Consider the following 12932-nt stretch of genomic DNA (forward strand, 5'->3'; position numbering starts at 1 on the left):
CACGTCGTTAATTTCACACAATAATTATTATTTTTGGTATCAATTATATTCTCTATTGTTCAAACAAAAAAGCAGCAATAACAATACATAGTTATTAACGGTAACACTCCAATAGCATTTATTGTCAAACCAGATTTTATGACTGTAATTATTCACTATGCAATTATAGTTTCAAATATTAAATACAATACTTTTTTTAATGTAATCGTTTCCGAACTTGAAATATATTCGTTTGATTAAAAGATAATGTAGGTGAAATTTAACAATTTCAAATAATATGAAGATAGCATGAAAAAAAATAAAATAAATATCTAGAAAAAATAAAACAAAACTATGTCATTTTTCCAACAATAAAGCAGCAATTTGTCGCATTCTTTACGATCTCCTTTTATAATTTTGTTTTAACGAGATAAAGCTAAGGATACTGCGCACCGTACGTTACTATATCGACGCGATTGTTATTTTCAGTAATGCACATAACTCGATAGACGGTAAGCTATCAAAACGCAAGACCAAAGCCGTACATTCGCAGTCAGTCATTCTCTTTGAGTGTCGGATTACGTGATTTTAGACGTTCCGCCGTATTGTAGCACAATATGGAACTCGATATCAGACAGAACACATCGGATTATCTCTCTTATCGCATAGCAGGATATGCCGGTGCATGAATTCGGTTATTGACGGATAAGAGAAATAAATGAATGTTTTAGAGCAAACTAGAGCGAATAAAACTGGAAAACCGTCATTTGCGATCAGATCAACATTGACACGATAAAAACTTCGAATTGAATTGTTCGGGGTTTATATCATACGATATATTAAAAGCCAATATTTCGAGATTAACGAATGGATAAATATGCATAAGAAATCATACCTCACTGGCTGTTTTCGTATCACGAAATATAACTTTTTGCGCATATTTACCTGTAAATAACATCGAATTTGTATCGTTCAGACGCTTCAAATTGTTAGTTTCCTCAAACATTTATAACTATTTTATTATGTTGAGAAATGATGCTTTGAAATGTCCATGAACTTCTAAGCGATATAAATAAATCAATATTCTGTAAAATTAAGACTCTGATCGCAAATGACGTTATCTTGTTTCAGTTAATGTTTCCGCAACGTTGCGTTGCCTCAATGACCGATAGATGAAATCGTGTGTGACATCGAGTGTCATTAATAATATCGATGCGTCGTGCTCGGTAGTCCGCAAAATTCAGTAGAAATAGAAATTACACGCTTGTATACGAGGAACGGTAAATTGTCAGGAATATGAAATTATTTATCGCAATTGCGTGTCGATAGTGCAATATCTAAATATATATGCGATATCCAATGTGATTATATCTGCCGCCACCATTGCCATCGGTTTCGACAACATTCGTTGAAAGGAAATATTAAGCATATTGCAATGCATTCTTGTGCTTAATTATGTAAGCGCGATTACAACTGATTTCGGGGGAGATTGAATTCAAATCGTCCACACGATCCTGAAATTAAAAACTTTAGTCGCAAAAGTAGGGAGAACTTCGTTCGCGTGGGTAACTTTAGTCGACCGCAGATGGTATCGTACGTATCTTTGTTTAATTCGATTTTTCGTACTGTATTAGGATAAATTTGCTTTCCTTTGCAAATTATAATTAAATTACAATCTTCATTGTGGGCAAGTATAAGAAATGGAAGTACTTACTTTGCAAATTTCTTGGTGTTATTATTTATATATTTTCCGGATTAACTTACCATATTATATCCGAAAATCGACGTAAGTTATCTTTCGTTCATAATTATATGTAATTATTAAGCATACGAGCTGATTCCTGAATGTAAGTTATAATCTTAATTTTCATTTTAATTTAATTCGTTCTCGAAGTCAGAGCGAACTTATAGAGAAAATATATATGTAATAATTAGTAATCAAGCAATTGTGAATAATTTGTACAACGATACACATTACCGAAACTCAAGCAAGAAGTTTCAATCGATGTTAGTATCTTTATCTTTCTTTAGACTCTCCGAGGCACTCATATGCCTTCAGAGTTACCTCTTTGGCCTCGATCGAAGGAATTTCCGATACATCAGACTGGTCCATTTTCCAAACGAAAGAAAACCTGGCTTCATTTTCACGTTGAACCATTTCAGTGTGACCGTTGGCTAACTCGGCTTCGCGTTTGTGCTTCGTATATTGTGAAAACGCCAATATCAGGAAATATATTGCTCGCCGGCCAGTCGGCACAAATGGCAGAATACTTCTTGTTCGTGCTCATGCACGCTTATAGAACGAAGCTTCGATAAGTTGCGTAGTTTGATCATTAGTGTGCGTGTTTCTTAAATATATGCGCGAGATGGAAAAAGACGAGTATATATAGAGTGAAATTTCGTCATGATGAGAAGTTTCGATAAATAGAATAAATCAATTCCGCGCGATAAACACTTTATTGTCTTTATGCTACTGTAACAAGATTCCATTGTTTCCAAATCATAGAATATGCGTACGCGTAAAAATTTATTCGTATTCGATAATATATCCAACGGTATAATATAATGGGATGATGTGAAATTAATGTAGTTAAATTAAATTTTCGAATTGGTCCGACGGCATTGTGTAAAACTATCGAAATTTATAAAATCGCGACATACGTCATTTTAAATTGCGTCGAAGACCCAAACATAATTAACGTTGCAAAATAATTCTTCCTATTTCACCAAATGATCATAAAATTTCCATGAAAGCGCTTTTGCAAAATTATCATTCGTTATCAACTCGTCTTTTCAGATTTATTAGCTCAAGCATACGACTTGTCCGGTGAATAATCGAATAATTCATGGAGCGAAAGTCTACGCGATTTCCTAGTATGCGATATTATTTAATTGCGAATGTTTGGCGGACAATTATGCAGGGAGAATTTTTACAACTAAATGGAAAAATTATATTCGACGATAACATGGACAAAGTTGCGTCAGAATTTCAATGAGAAAGGTCGTTAACGCAGACAGCAAGGCGAAAAGAATGATTCATTCAGAGGAAACGGACGGAAAATTGCATTTATCGATAGACTGATTTAATCGTGATCGAACCGAAGAGAGATTAATTGAAACGTTTGAAGATAATAACCTTTCTCGAACGGGCTCGTTTGTTTTCTGTCTCGGGGGAAAACTTCGTCATGATCTCGTGTTAAAATATCGTCTCCGCGTGAGCCTGTCCCGCACATTTCTCCTTGCGTGTGCTCTGCGAGCCCCGATATCGCAAATCGTGCCACTTGCACACGAACGAACGAATGAACGAAGGAACGGATGGACGGACGGATAGTGCGGAAGGGAAACGACACTATCATACAGTACGGGAGATACTCTCTGCAAAGACGGGTTAAAGGAAAATAACGTGTTCACGATATATAACATAAATGGATTTACAATCGTTAATCGAAATACCGATCAAAAGATCAATGTGGTACTCGTCGCGCTACAATATTCTCTTTCTTCTCTATGCGATATTCTCTATCGTTAAGTAAACGTTAAGTATTTAATTAGATCGCGTAAGAAAAAATCATTCGAGCTAAATTATATACACAGGCACGTGAAGTTTTCATTATTTTTTTCTCGTTTCAGCGGTGCATCTAACTGTTCTTGGCAGCCTCGAGCGTTTTTCGCGTCGTACCTATTTTAAGCAACCGGAGCATTGATCCCGTTCCATTGTTTTCACTCATCGCCTGTCACACGCACTCGGTCTCCCTTTGTGTGACAGCCTTTCTCTTCTCATTGGTCAATAATAATAAAAGTGTCGCTGCGATGCTCCAACACGCGCGATTGACGCGAAATCTGTCGAACGTTACGAAACAAAATGTTTTCGCGCGCGCAGGCCTGGTGATTTTTTATATTCGAAATGAGTTGAATTCAGTTGCACCGGAAATAGCTACATCGTATCTAACGAAGGTAAATCGACTTAATTATGTTTAAATTATGTTATGAAATTTTCACTATCTCTTGGGCGAACAAAGCGTAAAATTTCGTATGTAAATATCCTCTCTGCATCGCGCCTTCGAGAATTATTATATGACTCCCTTGAGAATCCCGCGTGAAATGCTAATCAAAAACACAACGTACTGAGAGAGAGAGAGAGAGAGAGAGGAGTCAGATGTACAAGACTTTGCAACACGCACACGTGTGCGTGGAGCAAATATAAAAGTTAAAAAATATCACGTTTAACAATTTCGTACCGCATGCGTAATATCGTAGTTACGTTTTGCAGCAACGTTTCACGAAGGCAGGCAAACGGCTGATCCGACCTACTAATTTCGTCGAGAGAAAACTCGGCAGAGATCTTCCGCCACGGTAAAGTTCCACAGACGAGGAATGTCAATCCGCGCATTTATAAAGAACAGATGCACCGACGGATCGCTGCTGCGCGCTTCTAAATGTTTTATCAAGTCGTGTTCGGAAGTGAACTCGCGTTTACGCTCTCTTCGTCGATTCTACGATCAGAGAGAATTATATTAGCGAATGACTGGGTGGAACTCGCTTGGCGTAGAACGGTAGAAATACGTAGATATAATTGTAAAACACAAACCGAGTTGAGTCCGAGTTCTCTTGCTCCGGCATCGGACGCGCGAGTTCAAATTATTCGGTGAATTCGAAAATCTCCCTTGTAAATGTCCGCAGCACGCCGATCGAATTACTCAGTTTCCGCGAAATTATCTATCCAGGCCGCTAGTTAATCTAATGGTATGTTACAACCAAGGATCTCTCTCTATACCGGTGTTATCGATGTTAATGGTAAATTTGCAAAGTAATGTCTCGTGCCTTCTGGATACTTTGAATTCCCTGCCGCACTTTCACGATCAAATGAGATACAAAGTCGTACGCATTAATAATTCACCGAGACGCGGTCAGAGCGATGTCGAGGGTGCGTACAAATTTATCTTTATCGCCGCATTTATCAAGAAACTCAATACCGCAGTCGCGCGAGGCCTGAATATAGTAACGTTACGAGGATTGTGTTTGCACATGCGCTCACCTTTGTTTGATAAGTCGATTACGAGCCGGGGATTTATTTCGATTGTGGATTGCCGCCAATTAAATCGGTCCACCGGGGCCGATCTATCTTCTCCCTCGCCCTCCTTCGATCTCTATTTTTTTCCACCTCTCGTTTTCTTTTTTAAACACACAGTTAAAGCAGAACGTTCAATTAAACCGAACACTTAAAACTAGTCCTTTTCTGTATACTAATTTCCCTCTCTCTCCCCACTGCTAACTGATAGTATTCCAGATTATTCTCCTCGTCATGCATACCTACCTTTATGCATCGGGCCTCTCTTTGTATCACGATTTTCCGGATAACAAAAGTCGCCGGACAACAAAGTACGTCGATATTGACACTTTATAAGTAGGTGTGCACGCGAACGTGTCGATTTAATGAAACGAATCCGTCAGGAGCGTCGTCTGAACTTTCACTCAATAATGCGATACAGCAATAATTGTTGTTAACACTTTGAACGTTATTTTGAATACTTTAGTATGCACCTATTGTAACCATAAGAGCGCATCCGTTTTCATTTTATTATTTCTTTTTATATTGTATCATATATCTTGGAACATTGCTTTGAAAGTCAAAACTATAATAAGACTATTAATATCTTCCCGAAACTTATTAACACGTTGACTGCCAACTACGAGATATCTCGTAGGTTGTTTACTTGCCCAGGACGCCAACTACGAGTTATCTCGTCGCTTCATTATTTGATTAAATCAAATTGGCTTCTTAGACCAGAATCGTGAAAAGTTCCGTGGCAGTCAACGTGTTAAGGTATAAAAAGGAGTATTTATGTTGTATCGTAAACTATATATGATATACAGGATGCAGCCGTAAGAGTTATTAACAACTGTGAAGTAATTTTCTGTGTAATAAAAGTTGTGGAGGAAATTTAAGGAAGAAGTATCATCGATTCATCAAGTTGCAACTTTTCAGGAACAGAATCTCTCGTTTGCGTTACATTCTCAATGTATTCTTTCATGAGAAACAACGTTTTCTTATCGATTGCGGTCACGTCTACGGGGCGTTAATGATAATAACCAGCGAATTAGCGAACTGTCCAGTTGCACTTTTGTCTATTAATTCATCGGTTTCGTAAGGCCTCCGCGACTGAATTAACATTGGTCAAAAATAAATCTCGTTCAATTATGCACGTATGCTTTGTGTCATATGCAGTCGCACCGTTACACGAGTAATGCTACAATGCCGGCAGCTATCGTAGAGTTCCGCGGTCGAATTAATTTATGGAATACCAGGCTCACCGGACAGACTCATACGTTGACAAAACCACGATGACCTCAGTAAAAATTAGCTTGTTACCATCAAACGCAGCTAATCAAAGTGCTAGATTGTCATAGCCGGGTTTGTGGCTAATTGATGGTTAAGAAGCTCTCGTCGTACATATTCGAGTAATATCGTTCAGAACTGTATTTTGACACAACGGCTAAGCGAGTGATAGTTCTAGCTTATTCTAATCAGTTTCACATATTGATGTTACAATTGTAGACTATATCTCGTTTTATCTCCTGTAGCATCGCCACTGTGACAAAGGCTGGACGCTCGGCCGGAGGAAAAAGGTGAAAAAAAATGTGGCGGAGAGGAAAAAGAGTCGCGACGAGGTCGGGTGTCGGCTTGCTTGATAAAAAAAGAGGTGAAAAGACGAAAAGAGCGGACGACAGGCTAGGTTACGCTCTCGCCGATTGTCCAACTTAATCGCCGTCAATCCAATATCGCGCAGTATGCGATGAGATTCGCGTCATCGTCGTCGGCCATACGGACGACCTTTGATGAAGAACTTTAATCCGACGGGGGATCCACGCACGGCGTTCTCGAGCGGACGTAATCTCGTTTACGACGTATTACGATTGGATCGATGTCCGATTGTGTTCGTTGAAGATAAACGACGCGAACCGGTCGCTCCCAGCTGACAAGCATATGTGCTTCAATTAAAAGCGAGCGATTTTCCGGAATTTCGATCATAGCCCGTTTATATAGAATAGCGTTTATCGAGAAGTCCTGAGAATTCGGCCCGTCGAAGCTATTGTTACGGTAACGATGCATTGTGCCGGGAGAAGTGCAATTGTAATACTTCCTAAGCCGAACATCTTTTTCTTGCGAACAAGTAAGCTGTTAGAGTTCGCGTTTTACAGCGAGTTTTTTTACGTATGATATAAATTGAATTTATAGCGTGAAATTTCGTTTTTTCCGATCCGCGTAATCTCGAAACGAGCGAATATCAATGGAAGATAAAACCAAACTAACCGGCAAAGTATAAATTGCATGGTTGGGAGAGATAGAGAATTTGTGAAAAGAGATTCCGAAAATTCCACGCGCAGAAATGTCAGCCCGATTTTGTTGAATAGGCGTTTTGTCGTGGGCGTCCGATGGCGTGAGAGCCGTTAAGCCGTAGGTTAAAAAGCATTTACCGGCAATCTCGTGACAATGCAACCGGCATTTCCGATTCTATCCGGAACCCTTTATGTACGAACGCCAGGCTTTCGTTTACCGAGCGAACCAGGGAAGAATCGCGCGTGTATCGCGATAGAATCGCGATCGTGGCAGGCGTCGTCGTTTAACTATGCAGGTTGGAAATTGAGAGAAATAATGCTTCTACGGTACTTTTCCGTTCTCTTCCATTTCCACCACAGTGGTAAAGTACTACTTATTCATATAGAAAGCATTTCCGCGGTGTTCCATGCGACCCTCGTTACGGCGCCGACTCGTCGACTCGAAGCTCTTCCCAAATCCGGCGGAAATTAGGAGGTACGAGTGCCAGTCTCTCGCGTCGGTACTTGGTGAACTAATTATATCGCCAAAATTCTCTCGCGGACTCGAATCGAGCGTCCTTCGGCAAGGGAGATCTTCGCGGCACGGCCAAATTTGTTTTCTGCTCGCGACAAGACAACTCGCAATGAATTATCGGGATCCTATCCTAAAGTGCTTGGGAAAGAAATTTATCTACGTTGTCTCGCGTTGGTTATTTACGCTACACAGGGGAGCTTTTCAATCGAGTCTTGCACATCTTTTTCTTCTTTTTACACGATCACAAAGGTAAATAAATCGGTGCGAAAAAATCATCGTCAAATGTAATTTAAACCGAGATCTTTTAATTTTGAAGCGGTAATAATGTTCTTGAAGTATTAATAATTATGGATAAAATAAAGCGAAAAACCTTGCTTGATGTTTATTTCAGATATCTTTTACTCTATCTTTACGACTTTTACAGCTTTTACGAGGTCCTTTTTTAAGATCCTTTCTTAATATTTCAATTAGTAACTTCTAGAGATATGCGAATCAAGCATCTGCGTGGTCGAATCGAATCGCATCACTTGAATTCGAATCAGATTCTCCGGGACTGATTTGAATATGATAAAATATTTTCAATAATATTAAAAAACTTTTCTTTATGAGCAAAAATATTAATCACTACGTAGTTTTGAGAAAATTTCACACCAGCTACAAGGAAATACTATGCTGAGTGCTAGAAAATTTATAATCGATATTAAACAAAGAGTATTCAGAGCTTGTAAGCTGATATATATATCAGTTTACAAGCTCTGAATACTCTTTGTTTAGTATATATATATAATCATATTTTAAAAGTTGGTAGATATCTACACAATATGTCTAAAAAATTATGGAATTAATTATTTTTAATTTGTTGTATAAGCTATGTATTTTTTAGTAGCATTTTCAACGTCCACCTTACAAAATAATATCTATACTTTACAATCAGAATCACACCAAATTATTTTTAATAAAAGAACTCTTACACATACAATTTTGTTAACAATAAAAAATAACTTTGAGGAACTAGTTTTTAATTTCAATAACTTATTCGTTTACCATTCTCCGGTATAAATAAAGCAATCTAAAGACGCGACTAATTTGCAATCGAACCGTCGATGATTTGAAATTATAAAACTATTTGAATTCGAACCTTTTAGATTTGAAAACGAACTTAAATCGAATCAACAGTAACTTGAAAATCTGATTTGAATTCGAATAATTTGCACATTTCTAATGACTCCCTATTAAGTCAAAATTTAATAAATAATAATAAAATAAAATAATAAAAAATGGCAAATTTTTTTGTACTGACGCAATAGAAGATCTTAACACATTCACAGCCGCCGCTTTTGAGGCGAAACCCTTAGCTGAGTACTGCATACAATTTTCAAAAATCTCAGCTAAACATTTTGAAATGACGTAAGACTACATTACCGGCATTCAGCTAAAGAATCTAAAATGACGTAGGACTACGTTACCGGTTGCGAATGTGTTAATTGCGCTTTTGTTTTCTAAAAAAAATTACGAACGTCCTACTTTTATACATCATTACTACTTGAACTAACGCCATATGCGTTGATATAAAAATTTATATATTTAAGGATTAAACGACCTTAATTACGCGGCGGTCTCGACGGGCCGGTACTTTTACCCGCGCGTCACAAACATGGCTTTGTGCGATCAAAATACGGCTTCCAGAAGGAAGATTATCCCTCAGTCCGATGCACGAGCGATGACACGACCGACGCCCGGCTTACGATCCACCGATAGATTTCCTCTGTGAAAAGGAACGTCGCAAAGGTGAGAACGGACGTGAGAAGGGGGGTGTAAGGATCGTCGAGTACATCCACCCTCTCTCAGGGCTGCGACTGACGTTGATGGCGGCCTTGAAGAGCCTAAACGCTCAGCTAATCACGTAATGGCGCGTAACGATGCGAACGAAACACGCCGGTGTTCCAATTTGGAGAAAACGTATGGCCGCCCATCGTCACACGCGCGGAAGCCGACAACGGGAAATCCTTTTCGATATACTAATGGCACCATTCGAGAAGGAAATTGATTCCTAAACATGAGAATACGCGCCCCTCGTAATGATGCGCCGCAATTGTATATCGCCGAAATTCCACCGATACATCCACGGACATTATCATCGGTTTTTCGTATCGCACGATCGTTATTAAAAATAGAATTAGATTATTCTCGAAAAATTTCTCCATGGTGTTAATATCTTCGATTTTACGTTTGAACCGTTCGGCTTGGGTTGCATTTCGTATTACGCGGTGTAAGATGTCGCAATTTAGCTGCCAAACTATCACTCACTTGTCCCTCGCGTCTCTTCAGATTTGGAAAACGGTAGATCGTAATTGATGCTTACGGTACTTTGAGTGTTAGTTCAAAGTTTCGAGGAAACTTCGCGTGAAGTGTATTCGCGTATTACGTGCGATCGATTATGCAGGTCATACACGTGCTCTCACGTGCCTCGTGGTTATTTTAAGTTCAATTTTTAATTGGCTCGGTTTATGCTCTGCACACTTAACATTTCTTCAAAGGTTTTATGAAGCAATTACACGTTCTTAGTAAATAGGATATTTAATTTTGTCTTTTCCAAGTATTTTCGTGCAAAGTGTGTATAATTCATCGTTGATATCATAACATAAATTAAAGAAGTGATATTGCTTGCGTTGTTATATCGCATTATATTTCCTCCTTCTTTTTTTTATCTAGGTGACTTCCACGAAAAAATTAATCAGCCAGTGAATGTGCTTATTTAATTGTCAATTTATTTCATTTCAATGATATTAATTTCAATAATTTAAGTGTCAGCTTATTTAATTTCAATGATATTATTTATCGAGGTAGTTCCTTAATTAACTTGAAAGATTGGTAGGGCTAAGAGAACGTTCGATCTATCATCCTTATATACTCATTCCTATCGCATTTCATATTTCTCGTATGAAGCTTTATTATAATTAAATTAATGACCGCACCACGTAATCTAACGGTCGATAATGCATGAAACAAGTGGGAAGGATGAAGATATCCGAATAACTATGAAGTTTATCCCTTGCGCCTGATACCTGTACAAAGCTGAAATTACACGATTCGATTTAACAAGCTTGGAAAATTACGAACAGCATGGGTATTTGTAATTTTTAACCAAATATAGAAAGTATTATGATTCCTTTAAGAGCAAAGTAAGGATGTTTTAGCGCCATTGAAATATTAATATTACCTTCATTAATATTAATATGTTAGAACATACATGCTTTGCTTTTAAAGGTTCGTAATACTTTCTATATTGGGTTAAAACCAAAGGAGTATCTTTACTATCGTTTGTAATTTTTATCTAAAGGAAAAGAACGTACTATCGTATATTCTCATTATAATTATAATGACATGGAAACACTATGGTCATTCGTCTGTGTATTACGGAAAAAAAATGTTCAGAATAACATAAGTCATCAATCAAGTGTAGCTCGTCATATTTAACTTCGGATCGGCTCGTTTAATTGTTGGAAAATTCGACTGAAAAGAAAATTCGCCGAGGAAGCATGCGCAAAGAAAAATCGCGATTTCAGCCAGCGCGACGAATGAAAATCACACCATTTTCGGTTCGGTCGTATAACATCGTGTTGAATACCGTACGTGCAAGATGGTCGACCATCCGGCGTCTTGCAGCCGCACGACGGTGTTTCTCTACAGTGGCCCGTTCAGATCGAGACGGTAACTGCGACGACGACGTACCTTATGAACATGTATATGCCCGTAGGCTCCAACGCCCTGGCGACCGCTTTCCAGCTGGCGATAACCGTAAATTTTTGCCGGGCTGTGAGCGGAAGTCGAGGATCCGTGGCGGCCGGCGGCGGCGGTGGCGACGAGCCATCGTTTCCGGCTTGATTGCGCGATTTCGAAGTGGCCAGTTTACTCAATTCGCAACCCATGTTGCGGCGAGAGACCCGCGGCCGCGAGACTCCCTGCGTCGCGGAAGACACTACCGGAGGCGAGCCACGAGGACGAAACGGAATCACCAGCTCGCGCCTCGAAACCCGAAGATCGCGCGGCGGCGGTACAATTCCGGTGTCGCTTCCGGTTCCTGCCGCTTCCTCTCGAAATTCACGGGGCGCATCGGCGAGAAACGGAATCGCACTCTCTGCACACTCCACGAGAACGATGTATATGTATGTGTATGTATGTATGTATGTATATACGTATACGTATATACGTGTGTGTATGTGCCGCGAATTCGCTGGTAGAGATGAAACGACGACGAAGACTAGAGTTCTTTCAAAATCGGCAGTAAGAAAAACTTTTTGGACTAACGCGCTATCCGTTATTCCTCATCCCTTGCGACATCCTCGCGCCTTTACTTTTTCTCTTCTCTATATTTTTTGTTTCCCCTTTAAGTATCCCTGAACACAATGCACGTGGTGAAACTCGAGGAATTCGCGTGTATCTTCGGATATAAAGTTCGTCGCGTCGTTCGTGCCGAGCCGTCGATCGTTTCGACGCGGTCGCTAATAGGAAGTGATGGTCGAAACGCACCTTTTAACACCCGCGCGAACACTTGGTGTGGTCGTTCCGGCCGAGAAGGCGAGGGTTCACCATACGTGGTACTTCTTGAGCGCGCGTGATCACACGATCTCCACGAAGAAGCACGTGCGCTCTAAAGCAGCAGGCCGGTCGTTTCGAGGCTGGTCACCCGTGAACGATCGTCCGCCATCGTTAGCACGAAGACGATAAGCAACAGTGAACTTCACCGGCAACTTCTTCCCCGCTTGTACGGATTTTATCGTGTAGCCGGTTATACCCGCTTCGCATGCCCATTCGTTTAGCCCTTCTTGCAAATTAAAAGGACGCACGATGATTCCGAGACTACGCGCAGCGTTAATCCATCTCCTCTATTCATCTCCCGTTCGAGCTCGCCTCTACTCGTCCTTTTCCATCCCTTAAGCTTCGCTTAGCGTCGTCGCTCTTTCCTACGGTGTTCGCGCCGAGCTTGCCGTTCCGCGGGTTCATCTATCTAGCTTTCTCCGCGCTCATTTATCCTTCAGCATCGATCTCACCGCCGCCGAATCTTCCCTTTTCGCCGGCATCTCCACACTTCGTCACTTCC

The 12932-nt window shown here is 39.9% G+C and overlaps 1 protein-coding gene across 1 annotated transcript in view; it reads right to left on the reverse strand.

Annotated features, from left to right (window-relative positions):
* The window catches only part of LOC106742979 (neuroglobin-like), a 33541-nt gene extending 21549 nt beyond the window's left edge, over positions 1–11992 (reverse strand). The window contains exon 1 of the mRNA XM_014616400.1: positions 11564–11992. Within this exon, the coding sequence (XP_014471886.1) occupies positions 11564–11760 (197 nt within the window). The 5' untranslated portion in view covers positions 11761–11992. The remainder of the gene's footprint in view (positions 1–11563) is intronic.
* Between the last annotated feature and the right edge of the window lie 940 nt (positions 11993–12932).

Source organism: Dinoponera quadriceps, unplaced genomic scaffold (genome assembly GCF_001313825.1).
Source record: "Dinoponera quadriceps isolate SergipeBrazil2010 unplaced genomic scaffold, ASM131382v1 scaffold946, whole genome shotgun sequence".
NCBI classification, from domain to species: Eukaryota; Metazoa; Arthropoda; class Insecta; order Hymenoptera; family Formicidae; genus Dinoponera; species Dinoponera quadriceps.